The 26198-nt window shown below is 36.5% G+C and overlaps 1 protein-coding gene across 15 annotated transcripts in view; it reads right to left on the bottom strand.

Annotated features, from left to right (window-relative positions):
* MEF2C (myocyte enhancer factor 2C) overlaps nt 1-26198 on the bottom strand; it is a 170547-nt gene that overhangs the window by 91009 nt on the left and 53340 nt on the right. For 13 of the 15 annotated variants that reach the window (XM_080677642.1, XM_080677635.1, XM_080677645.1 and 10 more), the window contains one exon: nt 2004-2199. In XM_080677642.1, coding sequence (XP_080533768.1) covers nt 2004-2057 — 54 coding nt within the window. In that variant the 5' untranslated portion in view covers nt 2058-2199. The remainder of the gene's footprint in view (nt 1-2003; nt 2200-26198) is intronic. The other 2 variants (XM_080677640.1, XM_080677636.1) reach the window with 1 other exon arrangement.

The following is a 26198-nucleotide window of genomic DNA, read 5'->3' as shown; positions in this document are numbered from 1 at the left end:
TTTAAATATTTTTTCTTCTCTTAAAGTTATTATGACTTCCAACATAGGTGAGAGTTATAGCAACTGTAGACACACTATATTTAAATTAAGAAGAGATGTTCAATTATTAGTTCAAAAGTATGGTGTTAAAATTCATGTATCCCTGTGTGAGTTTTATGTTCCTTTATCAAGCATAATGAAAGCTCATGAATTCCACCTGCAAAAATTTTCTTCTCTTTTTACAAGCAAAAGATATGATGGATTTCATGAGCTTAAAAATTAGCTGGTATTATTAATGAAGTATAAGTGCTAATTCATATAAATTTGACTACAATCAAATAAATTCTAGTCCAAATAGCTGGGTTTAAGCAGTCAATGTTCAATATTTCAGTTTTAATTTTAATCTATAAACCAAGTAAAAATACTGTGGCTTTATATAGAAAAAAATTATTGCTTTTTGGCTTGACCCATAGCAATAAACAATATGTAAGAAAAGCACTGAAGAAAGACATTATAAATCTTAGCATTAGTCATCCTTTAGCTTAATTTTCAGCCAGAAATATTTCAAGTCATATGTACCTTGAATATAACAATTTAAGGAATTATAAACATGAAAATCTAAAAAGTTTCTTTACCTCTTAATAGCATACTGGCTTTGACAGCATAAATAATAACCTCTATCCACTTTAATTTACACAGGTAGCAACATAACATTTTAAACCATGAATTGGTTCTAGTCTCACTTAGTGTTCCAAAGAGATAGAAAGGGACGATACAGGAGATAGAGGGTCTTTATTTGGGGAAAGTTACAGTCTTGTGGGGCATCTCCAAAGCTGTCCTCTTAAGCTTTCCTTAGTGTAAATGGGGTAAAAGCAAAAAGATTCTTCTTTTCCAACGATAAGGAATGTCCCATTATAGGTCCCATTATTCATTTGCAATGGCTGTGATCTGACTTATTGTAGTTACCCTCAGGAATCATTATTGATATTTAACATCAGCATACATACAACCCTCCCACTGCTCCTTACATTGCCTAGCTAAATCCACTCTCTCCAAGTGTGAAGGAAAATACACATGATATACAACTCTTTGCTGAATAGAGCATTTGGGTGTATAATTAATGTCTTTAGAATAGATCAATTGTATCACACAGATATCTAGAAAAAATTATAGCATCATCTGCCTCTATGTGTACAAAAGTCAGGGTTTAAAGAAAATGGTATGAATTAATACTTCTTGCCTACATGCTTTAAATTACTAATATTTTATGTGGGTGTTTTCTTTGTTGTTGTTGTTGTCAGGTCATGTTAAATATTTTGGATGTATTTCAAAGCCTGTGAATAGAATGAAAGCTATTTTTTTCAGGATATTTAGCTTATTATATAAACCTTTTAAATAGATGACCACAAAAGGCCTTGTGCCCATGAATAGAAGAATATCTTTGTTTGATGATGCATGCAATGTAGCAATGTCATGCTTATTAACTCTTGATTATTAAGCTATTTATATTACACAAGTATAGCTTGCACTTAGAATTCAGGTTGAAGTAAAAAGTGAATAATCATGAACATGTAAACTGCATTTCTAAAAGATAAGGTGATTTTTTTCTTTTTACATATATATGTATATATATATACATACACACACATATATGTATATACATACATGTATGTGTGTGTATATATATATGTGTGTGTATATATATATATATATATATATATATATATATATATATGGTGTCCCTAACATGTATACACACGTAAACAGCTGATGGCTCAATTTTAAAAATGTATTTTAATAAATACTGCCTTTATAACTATTCAAAGTGTGTATACACTTTTGGGGGGATACTCTACATATCTAAGAGACCATTAGCACTTAAACTGGCCACATTCAATTCATTGACACTTCTCTTAATGGATGTTTTTAAGTTCAAAATGTTCTCAGGACCCTTAACCTATCTGGGGGAAATGTAATAAATAGTCCATGTTAAGTAATGACACAAAAAAGTTTTCCCCACTCACCTGTCTGTTACGTTCATCCATAATCCTCGTGATCTGAATCTTTTTTCTCCCCATAGTCCCCGTTTTTCTTCTCTCTCTCGTCCCTGAAATTATGTATTTTTTCCTTCCTTTTCTTTCTCTTTCCTGTTTCCTCCAAACAAATCTCCTTCTTCAGCACTTGCACTGCTCAGTTCCCAAATTCCTGCATTCGTTCCTGCTGAAGAACAACACAAATTCAGTACCCCTTTAACAGCAAGTCAGTTTCAGAAGAACTCTCATATTCTAATTATTAAAAAACAAACAAACAACTACATGGCAGGAAGCCAATCAAATGAATGAAAATAAGTGCTTATTAAAAGTTCATGATATATCACATGCAGGAGCACATAAAGTAGGATCCGTTTGTTTTTATAATGAAAATAATCTCATAAGTAATTTAACAAGTCATTTAAATGATGAAAACTATGCTTTAAAGGCCGACAGTTGAAATGTATCTTTTGCAGAGTTTCTTAATATTTTAAAAATAAAATTAGGTGACTATTTGCACCCTTCTGTTGTGAAAAATTACCTAAATCAGAGAGTTAATGAACCTTTATGTACCTGTGTATGCTAAGTAGGCAGCTAATTCATTTCTGAAGGGAAAACAATCTCGTGTTTTGACAGCAGAGGTGATAATGTCCCTCGTTATGCAAATAGGATGGACTATTATGAAAGTGCTATTTGATACATGTAAATGTCAACTAATTTAAATCTAAATCCTTTAATCTTATTTTTAAAAAGTCACCGCTATGAGAACACTGTAAAAAGCATACGGGATATTTAATTTTACATAACCAGCAGCTATCAGCAGTGAGATCTCATCCTTTTGAAAGCCCTTAAGCTACATCTTCAGTACAAGAATTCAAGAAGATAATCATTCATAAAAAGAAAAAAATTAGAGTATTATTTCATTTATAACTACACTTTTTATAATAAGCCATCAGTTCTCTAAATTTAAATATTTTAAAAAGACATATCATATCTCTTTGGGGAGTAAGACACAAAATTACAGAAACTTGCTATTATATACTGGATATCTTTAGGTCACGAATTAATATTAATGAAATGAACATCAGTAATATAAGGTAAACCCAGAAAATCCAGAGTATTAAAAGAATATATTTTACTTTGTTTTAAAGTACATCTGAAAATGTTTGAATGTAATGAAAGTAAATTGCCGTGAAATGTGGAAGTTAACAAGAAAGCATTCCACAATGGCTTCTTCATTTGCAAGCAACAGCTTCAATTCTTCTATCCCATCTCATGTCGAAGAATGCAATTACTTTACACATTGCTCAGTATTTCCCTGTTTATTTTAGTTGGTGTTTGATGACCAACCTGGTAAATTCCCACATTTATTATGTAATGTTAATCCAATGTCCTGGCTATTTAATAGATTAATTGGCTCCAATTCAAAGTTATTGGAACAGGAAAGCTGTTATATACTTGCTCTGATCATCAGCTCTCTTTTGATTTTTTTAACTTAATTTCTATATTCTTTATCACCTTGAGTAATTTTTTTTTTAATTTTAAGTTTTCTGATGATCTAATTGGAGAAGCTATTATGATATAATTAGTTCTGGTGGATTAGGTGCTGCTTAAATACTAAGACCATCTATTCTCTTTTGCCCAATGCCTTTCTATTAAACTGCAGCTCACTCCTGCCTCTGAGAATACATGTATTGAGTAACATCATGACCACACAGTGCTCGTCAAAAACTAGTTATTACTCCAGTGGTAATTTTAAATGTTGGAAGCAGTTCAAAAGTTTTAAAGAGTTATATAAATAGCATACATTTGACAAACATACATGAAAAAATTAGCTATTCTAAGACGTATTAAATCACATTAAAATACAAAAAAATCCACAAAGCACAATTGCATCATATATTCACTGTTGCCATTGTCCATTTATCTATTTTTAGAAATGGTCTTAAATATCACTCAACCGGGCAACTTTCCTGTGTTTCCTATAGTCTTACCTCAGAAGCAAGCAGCACGTTAGAATGGTATTTCCCATGCATGTGCAAGACCCCACAGAGACGGACAGGCTTCCTCTATTACAGAAAAGCCAACCCATGAATCCACAGCACATGCAAATGGGACAATTTCCTTTCTTTCATTTAGCTAAGGCCCGTGGCACTATCGGCTTACAGGACTATGCCTGCCTAAGCGCTTATTCACTTTAAGGTGGAAGGTCAGGGTGAACAGATTAGTGTGGTGACAAGACGGACAAGACTAGAACTTCCACAGATCCCGATTTCAAAATACAAATAACCAGACAAGTAGAGAAACATCCCTGGAGAAAAAAGCCTCCTCAGAAAGACACAGAGAGTTCCTTATGAACCAAACTTAGAAGAGTTCCTCCCTATCACCACCCGGTTATTTCACAACTTTGTAATGAGAGACACTTTTTAAAAAGAGCAAAGCAAGGATTTTTTTTTTTGAATTCTCAAAACATGATGGGAAATGTTTTGCCAGAAAACATTTATATGTATATGTCAAATATATATATATATATATACATATATATATATATAATAGTTGATAAAAATGCCACTGAATATATTTTTCTATTTGAAATATGCAATATAGAGAAGCAAGTATAAATTTCAATAAAATTAAAATATTATTTTTACTGTAAAAATAAATATTTCTTCAAGTGTTGCTTTTTGAACATTTCTACAACACAAATTTTACATTCTTAAGTATATATGCAGAATGCTAGGTGGTGATGATGTGACTGTCTTCCTGGAGAAATGTGTCATGGAACACATGGCTTAGAACATTGGATTGTGAGTCACAACATTTCAAGGCTGTCAGTAAAAATTCAGAGAGTTAAGAAGGTCAACAACAGCTCAGTAGCTGTTTTCTTAGCATAACAATTCCTCTAACCTAATTTTTATGCAAAAATTATATTGTAAGGTTGGTTTCAAGTATTCATTTGTAGGAAGCCTAGAGAGGATGAAAAAGAGATTATATAACTTTACTAATCTGTAAAATTGTTTTGTATGCATATGAAAAAAAGAATATAATAGCTAAGCTACACGTAGTAGAATTTCAAGTTATGCTGAAAACTTCCATTATGTACAATCAACCATAAGCTTAAAATAATTCCAGCAGGCTTGCTGCTACTTCTTTCCACATGAAAGAAGCATTCTTGGAAAATGACAGAGTTCCATAGAAACAATCAGTAATTAAAAAAAAAAGAAAAAAAAGAAAGAAAAAGAAATTCTCTACCACAGTTATACTCTATAGAGTTCCAGTCTTCCACATTGTTTTTCTGTTTGCCAACCTAAATATGAGAAAAATAAAATCAGGCTGCTTACTAAAAAGGGGAACTTCAGTATGGAAGGCTTCTGCTCACTTTGAGTTTGGCATAAGCAGGCACATGAAGGTAAAGTGGTGTGAGACCCGAGTAGAGAAGAATTTCGTGTGGATAGGTGCTAAAGATCCTTCTCCCACTGGCTCTCTCATTTATAAACAAGTTCCCTGAGTGAGACCCACAACCCGCCTCCCTTCCCCCTCTTCTCTACCTCCCTCTTTTCTAACTCCCTCTGTCCCTCCCGCCTCCCTCCCTCCCAGCCTCCTACAAATCCCTCCCAGTAACACAGAAGAGTCTTGACAGAATGGCAGGAAACACGCACAGACTGGTCAGGGAAGGATATGATGTCAGCAACCACGAACAATAAAAGGTGTAAAGGTGCTTCCTTCCCTAAACTGTTCCAGAAGTGTAAAATGGGAACCAAAACTCTTCACTTCCTTCTCTGAGCTGAACTGTCTGAGTGTGCTGTGCTGCACACCCCACACAGAGAAGCCTTGGAGAGGTTCAGATAAGGGACAATGAGTGAAATCCAGACATGGGGACGAAATTTTTAATTTCTATTTTTAAAATACCTGCAAAAATCAATTTTAGCTCTAGGTTAGTATTTTTGCCTGATTGCTTTAAGAAACAGAAATGAGAAAACCAACGAGTGCACTTTGGTGGAGAAGATATATTGCGATCACTATTTATCATGCCTCAGAAAAATCGACAGAGTTAATGTGGCCACATAATTTTAATTTACTCTTTGAGGCAAATGAAGAATTGTATGCAGTGAAAGAGCCATCATATGAATACATGTAGATATGTCATATTTTGGGTAAAAAATAAAAATCACAAAAATTGCCCTGAAAAATCAACGTTGGTAAAATAAAGTGATTACTTCTTTGTCCCCATGGTTAAAAAGAGGACATAGACTGGGTGATAGAATAGATTCCTATGATATTGAAGCCCTTGAAGTTCTTCTAAAAAAACTCAGACTATGAACCAAAGTAACTAACAAACTTTCAATATATAGTGAAACTATTTATTTTAATCGCATCACTGTTAGTTTCTTTCTAACCTGGAAATGGCAGTCTACCATAAGGTTTCTGTAGGAAGAAAACCACATATCAAGTGATCTGAGTCATCTTCAGATTTCAATCATCTTCCCACAACACTTTGATTTAGAAATTAAACATAACCTTCAGTTATGTGTTTTGATCTTAGAGTGAAACTGCCATGCCACATTAAAAGATGTGGGAAGAAATTAATTCTCTCCTGCTAAACTTATCTTTGCAAAGCGTGTATTTTGCTATAATAAGCACAATGCAGGCACTTAAATAAAAACAGCCTATGAATAATGGTAAAACATTAAAATATGTGATGTCAATTTGCAGAAAAAGAATTCTGGTTTTCTTTTACTCGTATTGGCAAAAAACATTTTCATTCACTCACATTTTCACTGACACCAACTAGCATCTTCATACAATGTTTTGTAAAAACTCAAGGCTGAAAACCAAACACAGTGTATCACAAAAGAAATTATACTAGTACTGTTAAGTAAATACAGGCTGGAAACTTAGTAAGGGACAAAAAGGATCATAAGTCCCAGTTGCTGCAAGTCTGGTATGACTGATTTAAACAATTAAATGATTCATTATTACTTGAAGTGGAAAATGTGGCTCATTTTGGTGCAACTAGATACGTTTAACTTTCTACTTTATGATATGTTTGAAAGACATATGAGACATCTAATTATATTTTGGTTAAAAGGAACAAGTAGAACTTTTACTTTTTTTCCCTTAAGAGGTATTCCGAACGTCAAAAGATATAATTATTATTGTTCTTATTGTTACTTGACTGTGTGATGTCTTATGAGTTGGGTAATATTTCCTTGGTCTTGAAAGTCACTCCATATCTGTCTAAGCTTACCATGTATTATATAGAATGTGGTATTACCCTAGCTGAGTTCATTTTAAAGACACACAGCCAAGACTCATCCTCTAATGGGTAATAAAAGAACAGCCATTCTTTCCCGCTGGATAAATACCATTGTGCCAAATAGCTATTTTCTCTATCCCATTTTTGAGCCAACATGATGAATTCTGAGTCATCTTTAAGTTTCAGTGTAATATCACATATACAAATAATAAATATTGTGATATTTTTTCCTGCCATGCTCCTTCCTACCACCTGCCAACTACTTCCTACCACAGGGCCTTTGCATATACAATTCCCCCTGTTGGGATGCTCCTCCTTCCCCTCTGTACCTCCATAACTTTTCTCTGCCTTTCTGTCTCACCTCCTCAGGAAGTACTCTGTGCTCTCCCGATCACATCAAATTCCCTTCAAAGGACTCACAGCACCAAGTCCTCCTTTGTAGCACTTGTCACAATTGAAATTGTATCTCTTCCTCAACATCTGTGGGCCAGGTACGTTTTGTCTCACTTTTGTATTCCCAGTCACTACCCCAAGTGCCAGGCATGCAGTAGGATTATATTATTAGTTGATTAATAAATTAATTTAAGATTTTAATCTCTCAGGTATTTTCTGCAGTCACTATTTTTTTAATTCTCACCCAAGGATATGTTTTTAAATCAATTTTAGAGAGAGAAACATTGATGTAAAAAACATCGATTGCACCCCCCTCCTCCCCACGCCCTAACCAGGGATTGAACCCAGGTATGTGTCCTGACTGGGAATCAAACCTGCAACCTTTAATGTAGAGGACAACGCTCCAACCAACTGAGCTAACCAGCCAGGGCTGCAGTTGCTATTTTTAATGATTACTACTAAGAACATTTTCATATTTTTGCTTATACAGAAGCAGACTGATAACTGATAACCTGATACTTAATCCTTTGTCATGTTTATAGCATCTCATATAATGAAAAAGAATAATTTAAACTGAGAAGTGGAAGCTGAATGAATTTTGAAATCAGAAAGCTCAGGGTTTGAACTTAAGAGCTGAGTGACGCCCTAACCGGTTTGGCTCAGTGGATAGAGCGTCGACCTGCGCACTGAAAGGTCCCAGGTTCGATTCCAGTCAAAGTCATGTACCTTGGTTGCAGGCACATCCCCAGTAGGAGGTGTGCAGGAGGCAGCTGATCGTTGTTTCTCTCTCATTGATGTTTCTAACTCTCTATCCCTCTTCCTTCCTCTCTGTAAAATATCAATAAAGTATATTTAAAAAAAGCAACTCTATTTAAAAAAAAAAACAACAACTGAGTGACTGCTAATCCCTTGGAACCCCTGTTTCCTTATCCTACAAAAAGGTGGGAATGTACTTCTTCATTTGCAGGGTGGTTATGTCCATTAAACTGGTACTATAGGTGAGTGCTGGATAGAGTAGGACTGGGAACGTGGCCTACTATTGTAAGACTGCTTCCACTCTGAAATATAAATTCAGTCCCCTCGTACAGTAAGGCTGCCAAGTGATCCTTCCATACAGCATGAAGACCTCACTTTGCAGGGCTAACGATGAAAACCTGCTAACAGGTAATGCTTCATTTATCCATTAACAATAATCATTATATGAAGAAAAAAATTTACAGGGTTGCAAAAATTAAGAAGTTTCTCTTCAGTATCAGTCATGGAAGAGCTTCAGGCTGCAAAAGTAGAAATAACTAGGGAAATATATCAATTTTCCCAATGACCATGGCTGCTGAAAACTCCACATTAATGCTTCTAGTCCTACTTTAATATCTTTCCCCAAGGACAAAATGAGATGAAATGTATGTCAGAAATATAATAAGGCTAAAAAGGAACTCATTTTGAAAACCCCTGCAATTAATTTAATAAGCGGGCCTAACCTGCCATTAACACTGACATAAATCATTTTATTTACACAGTTCTAGAATGTAGGAGACACATACCTTTAAACAACTGCATTGCATTGTAAACAATTTAATAAACAGGAGGGAGGCATAGCTGCCCTGCCATGGTTATCCATGGTATATTTTGTCTTGGGTATTTTTTTTCACATTGCAGCTTAAATAGCATCTCCATTTTCCAAGCCAAAATAAACTCCAAATGGTTTAAAATATGTCAAGAGCCTCGTGCTATTCAACCACACCACAGTTTTTAGTTTTTCCACATCATCTTAAGTAATTAATGCAGGGTTTTATCATGTCTTTGATTTCCTAATTTTTCACAACAGGGAAGCCACCACGTTTTCTTTCAAAGGCCACTTCATGATGTGGCAGGGCTTACCACAAAGGTGAATTCAACACTGTCATCACAAAGCAAGAGCTACTAGTTAGCATCCCAGAATGTGTTCTGCTCCCCAGCTGTAGCCGCTCAATGAGCACACGCAGCCGGATTTTTTGTTGCTGCCATTGAACAAAGCAAGTGGAGCACTGTACAACACCAATATCAGTGACACGAAATTGCCAGCCTTCAAAGCAAGCTAGGCTTTAAGTGGGCGACGTTGCTATTATACATTCTCTTCTTATTATGACAAAAATCTGAATTCCCAGGCATCTCTTGAACTTGTCAGAAAAATATCTTAAGTTCATTATTTTCTTAATCGTCCTTTAATATATCATATTTCATTATTAAAATGCAGACACTGTATAAATTTTTTCTCTCTAAACTCTGTATGTATTGAACACCCCTTTCAGCCTTACTGATACATTTGTGTGGGTGTGTGTGGGTGTGTGCAGAGAGAGCATTTTCCTGCAAAAGTACAGCAAATGGAAAAAGAAACACATTTTAGTTTTTCATAATATGTAGATAAAACAATAAGAATACATTTTAAGACACCTGAGTAGTCCTGAATATTATCACCAGTAAATAATCACATTATTACGTTTGTGATATGGTTAAAAGGACAGTCTAAGTAAAGGCTTTGTTTATAATGTATTAAAATATTATGTTAAATGATTGAAAACTTATGTACTTGAAAATAATTTGCCTGTTATTTGTCTTCCCAATTTATTTAACATTTAAAGATGACCTGAAATGAGAAGAAACACAATTCTCCTGCCAATATTTTGTTATATTTTATGGATAATATGCTTGATAAATCATCTGCTATTTACATGGAATGTCATTTATTTTTGTCTCTAGTTAAACTTCAGAAATTTAGAAAGTTTACATAAGAACCTTCCATGGTAATATATATATAATATTCAAAATGCCATAATCCTACTTCTCAAAATACAGATATTGCCATTATATATGGCTCAACATGAAACCCAGTGATTCATCAATTTTTCTATTTCTCTTCATCTCTTTTATAGCATCCTAATCAACCTAATTAAGGCTTTGTTCATCTGAAACCTCTGACGGCAATTTGTTTAACTCTATCCCACTGTGGTCTTCTTATAAGGAGAATTAAATCTGATCTTCTGACAGCAATCATTAAGTGATCCCAACTGGCCCCAATTAAGCCACATGGCTCATGGGCTTCCATACAGTCAAGTGCCACGTTCTCCGTTTCATTTACACATCATTCTTTACCTTGGTTTATTTTCTTAAAGCCAATTAAGTATGCGTCTTATCAAGTGGAACTAAATTTCCTTGTGTACACTAACTCGGGACACAGTGCACCAAGTGACTTGACAGTCACACTGAAGTACCACACAGGGCTCCTGAAGCCCTTCTCTCTGGCTGTGGTGCTATTCATGAAAAAAACACACACACAACTTTCTATTTATTTACTGGTGCTGAAATGGACCCAAAATAATATACATGTTTAAACAGTTCTGGCTAACATAAATCAATAATAACTTTTATCTGACTTATTTCTGATGATTTTTTATATAGTATTGGCATTTAGTTTTCAGCTTAACATCCCTTTTTTAATATTTGAAATTATCTCTTTATGACCCTCCAAAAGAGAAGTACCAAAGCAAGACTTCTGAAGTTAACCTTTCTTCCCCTTAATTTCTGCTCTAATTTTTTCACATATGCTCCATCGCAAGTTCTGTAATGATGTTCCCAGGCCTTCCTCTGAGCGCAGGTAGTCTCAGGACTTAGAGCTCATTGATTGTGTGCTACTCCAGGGAAATGGCTGATTAAAAACTGCCTCACGAGGAGGAGTGGCTCCTATTCACATCTGGCACATCTTATTTTAAACTCTCACACCTGTATGGAGATTGGACCCCCCCAGCTCTAGCTTTGGAGAACCACAGTTCATGGAGCCCTTTACCTTAGAGGTCCAGGCAGAAACACAGCTAAATAAATCCCAATGTGACTGCTGGATGACACCATTTCTGAAGGCCTTAATCAATTACCTCGACTACTTCCCTGTGAATCAAAACAAATGCACTGCATTTTTTATATCTATTCTAATTATAGATATCACTGATCATCTGCTGGTATCTGATGCAGGCTATCTATCACAGTTCTTAGAGCAGACAGATCAGAACATATCTGTTCATCTTAATCCTACATTAAAAACTGACATGAGGATAGAGAGCTCGAATGGATGCTATGCATCTATAGGATATTAACCTGGATGGAACATGTAATTCTTATTACTTGACCAACAGATGTAACTGCAAAGAAAAAAATACAATGGAATATCTAACATGCTGATATTTGGGACACCTAGAAAAAAACAGTATTTGCATTTTCGTTATGAGAGCTAAATATATACATGATCATCTCAATAAGTAATTGTTCTCAAAAGAGGAAAATTCAAAATAGTTACTACAAAAGGCTGATGATTTAGAAAATACTTACCAACCTCACAACTAACTGACTTTTAAAAATGTATAATAAATGGCCTAAAATTTTAGTAAAGCAAAACAGACTCTGGGGTGTTGTATGATGAAATATTTCTCACTGTATTATTGTAATCTCCAATAAGATTTGATGTTAATTTTAGAGCATGCTTCTGCTAAAAAGGGCAAACCCTGCAACAGATTTAGTACAAAGAAGCTGAAAATATCCTGTGGAAAAAAAAAATCTGTAGTGAAATCAGCCAGCCCAAATCCTGCCATTACTCAGCACTGCAGTGACGTGCGGATGTTTGTAGTGGTTTGAGGAACCAGAAGGGGTGGAAACTCTACATACTCGACTCCAACATGATTGCAATTGAACCTCATCAAAGTAAGAGCTCATAATTTGTCACAGAAAACAGCCAATTAACATATGTTAGAAAAAGGCTTCATAAAGATAATATATGATTAAAGACCTAGTGCAGCTGTTGGAAATCAAAACTATGCATTTAAAAAAGAAATCTCAGTCTGAGCTTCCGTATGGTTAAACTGATAATGGCTACTATGATTTTTTTTTTAAGTAGAAAATATAATTACAGTGCTTCTCATAAGTTTGGGATTATGGCAAAGGAGAACTGGGTAGTGTGGCACTATTTACTGTGTCTTACTTAGTTCTATAAATAGTTGAAGCCCTTGCCAAAACTCTGTAGTTACTTTGTTATAGTGCTATTTTAAAACACAGACCTTCATTGTGAGCTAAATGGCCTTCAGGATGCACTTTGTAGTTGTAGCATTCCTCTCAAAACGATATCCTCCCTTTATCTGTGCATAACTCAGGACAAGAGGATTCCACACGACTGCCCCGGTCACTGTAAAACACGCCAGGGCTGTGTAACACATGGTTTTAATACTTCAGAACTTTTGTCAGCGTTGGTGCTGAGGGTGAGAGTTAAATGTCAGAAATGAGATTAAGGTGCATGTATGTGGTGCAGATCCTCTAACAGGACACAATGCAGGCTACCTGCCCCAGCTCTGGAACCAATGAGCTACATGTAACTGTATGTGCTTGGTGTATTTGCATCACAGGGTTTAAACGTAAGGTTCACCTTGGACCATGTAGGCAAGCAAATCCTGTCTAAGTTGACTTCACTGGAGACCATGAGCCAAAATCACGATGCTTAACATTACAGCTAACAATGTAAAAGCTTGGTCATTAGTCACAGAGACATAAAAGTGTCAATCCTGAGAGTAGGTGCCAGGGACAACACTGTGAACCACACAGAGGTCCTGGTCTGCACAAAACACGTTTTAAAGAGGCAGTAAACAAGCACACTAATAGGATGATTTTAGAGGAGTGCTGTAAGGCAAATACCACAGTAGAAGGCAGTAACTGAACAGGCAAGGGCAGAGGTGGACAGTGATGTCAGGGGAGGTTATTTGAGAAGATGACATATGAGGAGAGATCTAAACCATGGATGGAGCCAGACAGTATTAGCAGGATAACTACTCCAGCACTCAAGTCATTGGTGGTACAAACTTGGCTAATTCATGGTTTCCTAAACCTCAGTTTCCTCATTTATAGAATGGGAATAATAATACATATATTCTATGATGGGGTTGTGAAGTGCAAATAAAAAACAGAGCCACATTCATCTGTAAAAATTCAGTTGGACACAATTCAATTTCATAAATTTACTATGATAACTTGTTTCCTTTACTTCAATATTATATAATTTTATAAATGTTATAAATACTTTAAAGCACTGAGAATATGAGTATATAATAATGCAAATGGTTTCTAAATTGATATTAATTCAATCCAAAGGTGTGTCTTCCCTGAAAATGTGGACTATTTCATAAAAGCCATGCCCACTAGTTGAAATAAGTTCATTTTACAATGCTAAATATAGATAGCACCATGAGTAATCTGACAAATACAATACAAATTTTCTACAAATGTAAAATATAGAATATTTTTTAAATCATTCCTTTTATCTCTTAGAAATAAATAATTTTACAATATTATTAATGCAACTGAGTCATTGGATTAGGTTGATTTATTTTCTCTCTCATAGGGCTCAACTCCCAAGCAATCAGCACAGTTTTGATTAAGATCTCAGCGATATTTGAAAATCCCAGTGTCTCACTATATGGGAAATATTCACATATCTTTGGACATACCCATCTAATGAGAGTAAGCTATATAGCCTCAAGCCAAACAGATTAATTTCCAACTCAGAATGAATAGACAAATTGAATCATCTAGTATTTTTTAAATTAAGGCATTTTGAAGAAAAACAACAACAAAATTTAAGAATTATGACTATTTATGTAGGAAATTAGAGTACAGGACAATAGACATGTTAATTTTAAATGTAAAATAGAAACGTCCAATTAAAAACTATAGTATTTTAAGTAAGGGGAAGGGTCAAAATTTCCTATGCAATATAACTTACTTTAAGAAATAATGGGTATACATTTTCAATTCTCCCTTCCCCGTCATTTTTTGGGGGAGTGGTATAAATTTGACCTCTTATTCCATTGTTTTCTTTTTATTCCATATTTGGTGAACATAATTCATCAGTTTTAAAATAAAGTAATCTTTATAATTTACAAAACCTAAATTAACAAATCTATTTTCATTTGCAATTGACCAAATGCCCTTAAAAAAGAAATATACATTTGAAATTTAAAAAAAAATCAAAACTATCTTCTCTCCTTTCCAAAATGAATCATGATACAGATATTTATTCTAATAAAAACCAACACAGTGTTTGGCTTTGTTCTCAATGCTAACCAACATTTAACACTGCATACTCACTTTCCTCCTTCTCTATCTTGTAAAATGACCTAAGGAAGACACTTCCTTTCCCCTGCAAAACCCTAGTCATAACTGCATACAAAGCAGGCATGGAAATGCACGATTCTTCTATTTGTAGCATTCCACACTCTGTTTCTTTTTTCATTTCATCACCTTTCTTTATCTCTTTCGCCACATGTTTAGAACTGAGGGGATATGGAAAGTGAAACGCTCAAAGAGCTAGGAATAGAGGTGTTTTCAGAGGAACAAAAGGTTTGCCCCATTCCATCCAGGCAGGGCTACGCGAGCATGCTAGCTGCGGTGGTGCCTGGACTGAAGGCCTGGAGGAAGCCTCCTTATCGCAGCATGTCTACACATTCTGCTCCAGGCTATTTTCAAGGATAGCCCAAGTCACCCGTGGCAGATACCACTACATGGAAAGTATTACAGTACTTCCCCTGGAAAAAAGATCGTGCTACTATGGATCAGAAGATGCTGAAATGGACAGTTTTTTATCCTGATTCTCTGAAACCTACTATCCAAAAAGAAAGCTCCCATCTGTAGAAGGAAGCTCATGACTCTCTTGAGAAATATGGAAGTGGATGCCGAAGATCACTAGTTCCTAAGGATGCTAACAAGCTATGCCTCAAAAAGAAAATAATCCTATCTAATAAAAGAGTAATATGAAAATTGACCAAACCTCTGCCACACACAGGCCACGCCCACAAAGCCACATCCACTAGCCAATCAGGAGCGAATATGCAAATAAACCCAACCAAGATGGCTGCGGCCACAGAGAGCAGAAGGGAGGCTTGGGTTTCCCCGGCAATGGAGGAAGCCAAGCTTTCCGCCTGCCCTTGCTGGCCCAGGCCTCCGCTCAAGGCTACAAAGTTTCAATGATAGAAGATACATAAGTCCCAACAAAAATGGCGGCAACCATGGAGCTGGAGAGAGCAGGAGGCTAGGGTTGCCCCTGGCAATGGAGGAAGCCAAGCTTCCTGCAACCCTTGGCCTCCGCTTAAGGCTACAAAGTTTCAATTATAGAAGATAAATAAATCCCAACAGAAATGGCTGCCTCCACGGAGCAAGCAGAAGGCGTGGCTTCGCTCCAGGCTACAAAGTTTCAATTGTAGAAGATAAATAAATACCAGATACCAGATACCAGGGCCTCTGTTTGGATCACCGGAGGGCGTGGCCGACCTACAAACCACCACAGGCCCCTCGCCCAGGCCACCCCATGCCCCAAGGGAACCCCCACCCTGATCCGGGACACCCATCAGGGCAAACGAGCCGGTCCCCACCCATGCACCAGGCCTCTATCCTATCTAATCCTATCTAATAAAAGAATAATATGCAAATTGACCGTCACTCCAACACACAAGATGGCTGCCCCCATGTGGTCAAAGATTACTGCCCCCATGTGAACACAAGATGGCCACCACAAGATGGCCAGCAGGGTAGGGCATTTGGGAGGGACCAGGCCTGGAAGGGAAGGCAGTTGTGGGCGATCAGGCCAGCAGGGGAGGGCAGTTGGGAGGGACCAGGCCTGCAAGGGAGGGCAGTTGGGGGCGATCAAGCTTGCAGAGGAGGGAAGTTGGGGGTGACCGAGCCTGCAGGGAAGGGCAGTTGGGGCTGACCCAGGCCTTCAGGGGAGGGCAGTTAGGGGCAAACAGGCTGGCAGGGGAGCAGTTAGGCATCAATCAGGCTGGCAGGGGAGTGTTAGGGGGTGATCAGGCTGGCAGACAGAAGTGGTTAGGGGCAATCAGGAAAGCAGGCAGGCGAGCAGTTGGGAGCAAGCAGTCCTCGATTGTGAGAGGGATGTCCATCCTACCGGGACCAGGCCTACACGGGCTGTCGGACATCCCTTGAGGGGTCCCAGATTGGAGAGGGTGCAGGAAGGGCTGAGGGACACCCCCCGCCCCCTGTGCATGAATTTCGTGCACCGGGCCTCTAGTAATAATAATAAAAAGGGTGGGGGACAGGAAATAAAAAGGAATAAAATTAGGAAAATGGGTTTCTTTGCTACAGGACTTTTTTTTTTTAATTTAATAAATCTTTATTGTTCAGATTATTACAATTGTTCCTCTTTTCTCCTCCATAGCTCCCCTCCATCCGGTTCCCACCCCACCCTCTGCCCTTACCCCCCACCCCCACTGTCCTCATCCATAGGTGTTCGATTTTTGTCCGGTCTCTTCCCGCACCCCCCACACCCCTTTCCCCCCGAGAATTGTCAGTCCACTTCCTTTCTATTATATTCACCAGTTTATTCTGTTCATCAGATTTTTATTCACTTGATTTTTAGATTCACTTGTTGATAGATATGTATTTGTTGTTCATAATTTTTATCTTTACCTTTTTCTTCTTCTTCATCTTCTTAAAAAATACCCTTCAGCATTTCATATAATACTGGTTTGGTGGTGATGAACTCCTTTAGCTTTTTCATATATGTGAAGCTCTTTATCTGACCTTCAATTCTGAATGATAGTTTTGCTGGGTAGAGTAATCTTGGTTGTAGGTTCTTGCTATTCAGCACTATGAATATTTCTTGCCACTCCCTCCTGGCCTGCATAGTTTCTGTTGAGAAATCAGCTGACAATCGTATGGGTGCTCCCTTGTAGGTAACTAACTGTTTTTCTCTTGCTGCTTTTAATATTCTCTCTTTGTCTTTTGCCCTTGGCATTTTAATTATGATGTGTCTTGGTGTGGTCCTCTTTGGATTCCTTTTGTTTGGGGTTCTGTGCGCTTCCTGGACTTGTAAGTCTATTTCTTTCACCAGGTGGGGGAAGTTTTTGGTCATTATTTCTTCCAATAGGTTTTCAGTATTTTGCTCTCTCTCTTCTTCTGGCACCCCCATAATTTGGATATTGGTACGCTTGAAGTTGACCCAGAGGCTCCTTATACTATCTTCATATTTTTGGATTCTTTTTTCTTTTTGCTTTTCTGGTTGAATGTTTTTTGCTTCTTTGTATTTCAAATCTTTGACTTGATTCTTGCGATCCTCTCGTCTGCTGTTATATCTCTGTATAATATTTTTTATTTCAGTCAGTGTATGCTTAATTTCTAATTGGTCCTTTTTCATATCCTCGAGGGTCTCGCTAAATTTATCGGCCTTTTCTAGAAAATTCTTGAAAAACCTTATAACCATGGTTTTGAACTCTATATCCAGTCGTTTGCTTTCCTCCATTTCTTTCATTTGTGACCTGTTTCTTTGTCTCCGCATTTTGGCTGCTTTTCTGAGTTGATAGAGTGGCTTTGCGTGCTAGGTGTCCTATAGGGCCCAGTGGCTCAGCCTCCCCAGTTACCTGAGGTCGACACTCTTGGTGCACCCCTTTGTGGGCTGTGTGCACAGTCTTGTTGTAGTAAAGCCTTGATTGTTGCTGGTATCACTGGGAGGAACTGACCCCAGGCCAATTGGCTGTGAGGATCAGCTGTGTCTACACTGGGAGAACTTCTGTGCTGGAGACAACCTTATGAGACCGGACTTGCAAACGCCTCTGTGCTCAGCTTGGATGGGGCGGAGTCTCAGGGTGGAGCAGACAGCATTGGTTTCCCCTCAGCCCTGCGCTAAGAGGTCCCTGGGTCTTAGTGTCCCACGGTAATCGCTGCAAGCACCTCTGTGACAAAGCCGCCCTCGAGTTCTGCCTGCTGCCAGGCAGTCCAGTTTCTCCTCGAATGAGTCTGGGTCCCCAGAGTCTCTTCTGGAACTGGAGTTCAGTGCAGTCAGGAGCTTTTGTCTCCTTCTCGCTTGAGAAAGCCAGCCGCGTACTCAATGGCCCGCCCTCTCTGCATGCGTCTCAGTACCTCTGCCTCCTGCAGCTCCTCTGAGTCTCAGTGTGCTTTTCTCCTTCCTTCTAGTTGTAGAATTTTCACTCAGCCAGCTTTCCTGTGGTTCTGGATGATGTCCGTTTTGTCTTTTAGTTGTAGTTTTGAAATTGTTGTGTGAGGCAGCAGTTTAGGTGTTTACCTGTGCCACCATCTTCTGCTACAGGACTTTTCATAATCTTCAATATGCTGGTTTCCAGAATCTGGAGTATTTTCAAATTTATCTGGAATATCCTTTGGGAAATGCTAACTTTAAAGAAAGTTACAAGCTTCTTCCCTCTGAAGAATACACTGCACTGTTGAAGTGGCCCAAACCAACACTTCAGCTCAATGCCTGTCTCTGAGCAAACATAATAGTATTGCTGAATAATTGATGAAACAATGAAAAAGTATTCTTTTAGCTTTACAAAGAAACACAAACATGGTATCAGGTGCAGAAAATTGCTGCTCTTTTGAAGTAAAAATATTAATAAAATATTTAGCATTTGGTGCAATATGTTTCCAAAGCCCAAGGCACCAAGGAGTGGTGGAGTGCAGTGGAAAGGAAGCTCTTTGGAATCAGGCTCTTGGTTGGGTTCTGCCACCCACAGGCTGCATGTCTTTGTGCCAGTCAACTCCTTTGAGTCTCATTTTCCTCAGACTTTTAAAGGGAGCTTGGTTCAATTTCTAAAGGGCCTTTTCTAGTTCCTAAGTGGTATAAATTCAATAAAGGTGTAAGACAAAATGAGATCAGCATGCTTCTCCAGGATACAGTCCTAGAAAAACAATAATTTTTTTGCATTGAAGAGTTGTTTCACTCCAGCTTCAAGCAATATAAGCAGTTAAGACCAAGGTTAACTTTGGGCCACTAATCATATTTAGAATTTTAATGTATAATAGCTACAAATTATAAAATACTGTGGCATTAAAAGCTTTACATATATTAACTCTAATCCTCATTATCAGCCTATGAGGAAGGCACTATTACCATTTCCATTTTACAGAAAAGGACAGAGAGGTTAAGTTACATGCCCAGCATCACACAGCTCATGTTAGAGCTATAATTTTAACCCTTATAAGTCCAGTCCCAGACTTGTATTTGAACCATATATTCTGCTGCTTCTCTATGCTTTAAGGTAATATTCAAAAGAGGACTTTAAAGTTAAAATTCTATGCAGAAAATGTAATGTTCAGAGTGAGTTAGAGAGATCTAAGAAGTACTTTTAAAGTTGGCATTCTTTAATTCATCTAATATTCTCTTATTTTTGAGGGCAAAAGGAGTTTACTTCTCTGTGCTAATAGGGGAATGCAATGAAACATGAGTTAGAGATTAGTCATCAGAATATCAGAATTTATTGTCTGATCAGCACCAGCAGTCTGCCCTCCAGACTTCTACAAAGAAATGTGGTTGTGCATAAGGAAAACCAGGTGAATGTATGCAAATCAACACATCTACATTACAACCCCTGGGAAAAATTCCATCAAGACAGATGTCTTCCTGAGGATGAGTCAGGAGAGTCAACTTCATTACTGATGAAGATGAGATTACACAGCATTTACAGACATCTTGTTTCCAGGCTTGAGGCAGTCTTCAGGCTCTCCTTCCAAGTGCCCTGGGTAGGTTTCTAACCCAGACCTCCTCCACCCTGGTATTACCCTGGTCATTAACTCCCCATCCCCTTTCTATTCCTCCTCTTGCTCTTCCTTCTCCTTCATCTCCTCAAATTATGGTCTACTACAATATTTTTCTATATGCAGTGGAGTTTCCACTTTAGAATTTAATACATTTACCTACTTCTTTAGAATTCTTTGTGTTTGAGACCTCTGGGTATAATTGTGCAATTGAAGCTTTTTAAATATATTATTTTAGAAGTAATTTTATGGCTATCAGCTTTATATGACACACACCTAATAAAATGTACTAATTAATTATATAAAAACAGTTGGCATAATTGGCAATATAGTTATAATTGTTGAAAAAAAATCACATAGTTTGGTGTATTATAGACGTTCACACCAGTTCTTTCACAATGTATGGTGCAGTCTCACTCTAGCAGAAGCTACAGAGTGTGAGGAAGTAATAGGTGATATATTTTGGGCATATGTCAGATTTTTCTCCTACATCCACAGGCAGAACACTGTGTACAGACGTAGGTACATATATACTCATTTGTATATTTGTATATGTTATTGTGCCAGCTGATGAGCACACAGTGGGCTGGAGCCATCCAACAATTCCATAATCAACAATGGCACATTGTATCCAACCCTAATTCAATTCGAGATGCTGGGAAGCTCACTGTACAAAGTGAAAGCTCTTCTGTGGTCTATGCACTTTAAGAGGGTCTTTGACAAACAGGAAATCTTTAAAGTTTCTAATTCAGTAAGAAAGTACCTGTTGGCAATACTGCCTTTCAGTGAAGAAACCTCGGGAACAATTTTTATATCAGTGTCACTCTTGCCTGTCTGTGGATCTGGTAATTAAAGAGTTCTGAGAAATGTAGAGCCTAACATTATTTTTATTTTTTTTTATTTTTTTTTTATTTTTTTTTAAAAATATATTTTATTGATTTTTTACAGAGAGGAAGGAAGAGGGATAGAGAGTTAGAAACATCGATGAGAGAGAAACATCGATCAGCTGCCTCTTGCACACCTCCTACTGGGGATGTGCCCACAACCAAGTTACGTGCCCTTGACCGGAATCGAACCTGGGACCCTTCAGTCCGCAGGCCGACGTTCTATCCACTGAGCCAAACTGGTTTCGACCTAACATTATTTTTAGATGCTAGAAAAGTGGACATTACCATCAACTAATACATAGTCAACACACCTCGTCATTATTTAGCCACATTCCTGAGATTCTAAAATTCAAAATTATATTAAAATGTTCTTTTATATTTTATGAACTGGAAAACAATTTCTGTAGCGTAGTCACTATTAATGTTTTTTGGAAAATTGGTTAAGATGAATATTTAATAAATGTCTCCCTAAACTTATTATGGAAAATTTTAGGATAAGCTTAGAAATTTCACTTGCCTTAAGCTGGATCTTTATGAGATCCATTAAAAAATTTATTTAGGCTAGCCCTAGCTGGTTTGGCTCAGTGGATAGAGTGTTGGCATGCATACCAAAGGGTCCTGGGTTCGATTCCAGTCAAGGGCATGTATCTCAGTTGCAGGCTCCTACCCGGCCCAGGCCCTGGTCAGGGCTGTGCAGGAGGCAACCAGTTGATGTGTTTCTCTCACATCGATGTTTCTCTCTGTCTTTCCCTCTCTCTTCCACTCTCCCTAAAGAAATCAATGGAAAAATACCCTTAGGTGAGGATTAACAAAAAAAAAAAAAAAAAAAAAAAAAGGAAAAAAAAATTTATCTAGGGTAGAGGGGAGCAAAGAGGGAAAATGGGGGACATCTGTAATACTCTCAACAATAAAATACATTTTTAAAATTTATCTAAATTTTGCCATGTCAGAAAAGAGCAAAAATTTTTAAAAAATACATTGCTATATTTCCATTCAGCCACAGTGAGAGTAGAAATACCTGATATTAATACTGGCAGAGGCCATCCAAGGTCAGATCATTTTTCCCTCCTTCAGATAATGCCATACACAAATTATTTCACAAAGATTCCACCTCTCCTATTTTTAAGGCCTTCCGGAAAAGGAGCAACATAACCTTCCTCAGTAACCTATTTTGATATTTCACAACTCTCACTCTCAGGAAATTCTTACTTATAGCTAATCCCTCACGGAATACTTTATGTCCACTCCTCTTGTTCTAGTCTTGTGCAGAGAACAACATTTGGTGATCGTGGCCTCATTTCATACACTTGAAGATTGTGAATTGAATGATACCTATTTTTGTTGTCTTTTACTTGCTTTTCTTTCTCTTTTTTCCCCATCTTTGTGGCTCTTCACTTTAAGTCATATCTGCCATTAGCTCTGGAGTCTCAAAATATATACAGAATGCTAAAAAAAAAAAAAAGCCTCCTTTGTCTACTTCTATGAAATATATTTTTTAATTATCTACACATTGTATAAATTTTACAAATGTTTACCTTTTCATTTATTTCAATTTTGCATTTTCCCCTTGTCAGATTTGTTTCTAGCCACTCTTCTGCTTTGTATTTAAAGCATTTGTTCCTCCTTGGCTTCATGATTTCTGACCACTTCTCCAGTTTACCAAGGTCATGCTGAGTTCTGATACTATCTTTCAAGGGTCAGACATTCCACACTCTCTTTACACAAGACTCGTTGGCATTTTGAAATTTAATGAATAAATTATTCATTTTACTATTCCTTCAGCTACCATTCTAATCAGTGTGGTTTAGAAGATATTTTCTGAATTTATGAATGAGGACATCTTACAGCACAAAATCTGAAGCTTTGAAAGGTTGATATATCTTCTTCTCTATCACACTCCACAGTAAAGGTTTAAGTATTTTCATTGGATCAGTTTTTAATGATGCTGTATCACTGTATAATTGTATAATGTGATTTTTCCTTGGGTATGTTTAAGTCTGTATATAAGACAGTTAATAATTGTGGTTCCCTGGATTATCCTTCATTTCCTTTAGAAATGTTATTACTGAAAGCCCACCTTCTAGTCTTTATTGAAAAATCTACTGATAGTGGTAACATTAAATGAACATGTCCCAGAAATATTATTTCTATTATTTCAATTGGATCTTCTACCTGGATAAATTTGTGCTCTCATGACTATACTTCATATTATATTTCTGTTCATAAAAAAATCAAGACACAGAAAAAAAATACAGAACATGCCCTACTTTACACTGCAGATAAGCAGCAAAACTAGGTTTTGAGATAAGGGAACTTGACTCCATATTTCAAACTCCTATTTCTCTGCTCTACTGCTGCATGTGTTAGGAGGCCTGACAAAACGCTAAGGAAATGTGTTCATCCTCATCATCTAGTTTTTAAATTTATGTCAAAGTCCTAAGTTAGCTGGTAGTGAAATATATCAAATTCAATACATCTATGATCTGAGCTTCTATGTAAAAATAAACCTAAAAGTTTTATTCTCACTAGAAAAGAATGTTTCATGTTGTTTGTTTGGCTTTTCCACTACATCTTTTGAAAATTGGCTTAAAATATGTTGCTATTTATAGCTTACATATAATACACCAAAAATGCTTAGTAACTTTCATCTCTGATTTAATTTTATTTCTTAATGTACTACTATTTACAATTATCTCAAGGACAACTCTTTTCCCTATGGCTACGACTTTAAACAGTGTTGTAAGCTACATCAACCATCTACCTATAATTTATAGCTAGGGATAAGATACCTCTAATTTTCCATTTGGAGTAAGCCTAGTAATATAAACATAAGCAATTTTTATTATATAAATCAGCTTGACCATGAATTAAAAATTGATGTTGCTAATGGTTACATTTACAGGTGAACTGATGAGAAATGCAGTATGCTCTAATTTACTGAACATGCCTTACCTAATAAATTTCTATGTCCTTCTTATCACATATTTCTTAAGGGTTTTATGTGTGAAAATAATTCACCTCAGGCACTTACAATGACCCATTAATTGGAAGCAGCTTTCTAATACTCTACATACACATACATACATGTGATTTGCAAAAATGTTAATGACCAATGAACAGTGAATTTGCTTTAATTCCAGAAATTAACTAATTTGGGCTGCTTATACAGTTTAAACTAGAATGTACATTACAATAATGAACATTGAACCAGAATTGTCATATCCTCCAGTGTCAATGGTACCTATAAATGCTGTTATTAACAGCTGGTTCAAATTATAAAAGATCCCTGAAACAGTTCAGGAAGAAATAGTTTTTTAAAAAAATGGATCCATATTATGGGGGAAAATGCTCTTCCTTTATAGTCATTGTTCATTTCCTGTATTGAAAGATGATGTAAAAGCAACTCTAAGAAAGTTTGAACTCTTATAGGCTTTTTACTAAGCCCAACCTCCATTATGTGCAATGTCTTTATTACAAGCATTTCAGTACATATTATTACTAAATATGAGATACAATGGCAGAATATTTTTATAAGACTGCAACTTCACTCCTTGTCATGATCTTTTCTATTCATTTACCTGAATTTTCTATGTACTTCAGCTCTCTTCTTATCTGACCAACTCAGCTGAAGTAGGAAAGAAGCAATGATGCACCTGAATCTTTTATTGCGAAATCTAAGAAGTTGTGATAAAAATCCATGTTTTATCTTAGGTAACCTAAATAAATCCTAAGTAGTAATTATGAAACTGAAGGTTTATAAAGCATAATAAAATTTTTTCTTCAGCATCGAGTTTTCAAGCTACATCTCTCTATATGCTTTCTGCTTTTTAGAACTTTTTTATGAGTAGTATAATGAAATTTGACCGCAAATTTATGCCTACAGTAAAAATAAAATTGACTTCAACCCTTTATGAATGTGCTACCAAATATATAGCAGTCTCCCATAATGACAGAAAAATGACAGCAACAATGCATGGGAGTGGACTGTCATTTGAGAGAGCAAAAGGAAACAGAAAATCATTAAGGGATGATTTAAAACTATTTTCGTTAGGATAAAAGAAAATTAAGTGGTAAAGTTCCAAAGAGAATTCTCTTTGAGCTTAACATGGTAGAAATATCATTCAAATAGTTTATCCCTGCAAGGAGATTACCTGTAATGCTGCCAAGGTCACTGCCAAATTGTATTAATGGCCATGTTCGGTAGATGTCAGTCACATGAGTTAGAGCTGCCTTCTTCTTCCTTTTCTACTGCATAATGACCTACCTCTAAATGCACACTGACAAATTGAGGTGAGTGAATATGTTTTTCCAAAATATAGATGGAAGAGTTCCAATCCACCACTCTTCTATTTTAATTGTACCAAACATGTGGAATGTAAAGTCTGGCAGAGAAGAGGTTTTAAATATTCTATTCTGAAAATTGAACTGGTTTTGAAAATGGCACTTTGAATCTTACAGGGAATTATTTGTGGCTGCATTGTGAATTTTCTTTCAAGTGCACATTTGCTTACATTGCTGCAAAAGCACAAAATATATATTTTTTAAAATGTAGAAACAACGTTTCTTTTTAAATCTAGAAAATGTCACTGGAACACAGAGTTAGTGGTAGAATGATTTAGTATTCAATAGTTAAGCTCTCTCGCAGATTTTTAACTGCCATTTGTCGATATTATTCATCATTTACAGAAGAAAAGTGAGAGTCTAGGCATATTGGCTTCTGAATATACATCTACTGACTAGAGTGTAACAGAAATATTTATGTACGTAGAGTAAAAATAGATGAACACATCTCCTTTACAGGGCTTATATTTAAATAGAATAAATCACACCCTCAAAGAATAAATGATTTTCTACTATGTTATAATAAGATTTGCCCATAAGAGATATCTCTATTAAAAATTTACCACTTTAGTCCTAGAATACCAATTTAGTCCTGGTCTTGAGATTAGCAATATATTAAAAATATCTGGGAAATTAGCAATTTCAATTCTCAATTTGATACTAGAACTTGGTGCTGATTTCTTTGTTTCCCTTATATATACTAATTCATCAAAAACATTATTGAAATGATTGGGAAAGAAAGAT

The sequence above is a fragment of the Plecotus auritus genome (genome assembly GCF_963455305.1).
Source record: "Plecotus auritus genome assembly, chromosome: 7".
Taxonomy (NCBI): Eukaryota; Metazoa; Chordata; class Mammalia; order Chiroptera; family Vespertilionidae; genus Plecotus; species Plecotus auritus.
This window is presented reverse-complemented; position numbering and strand designations above follow the sequence as displayed.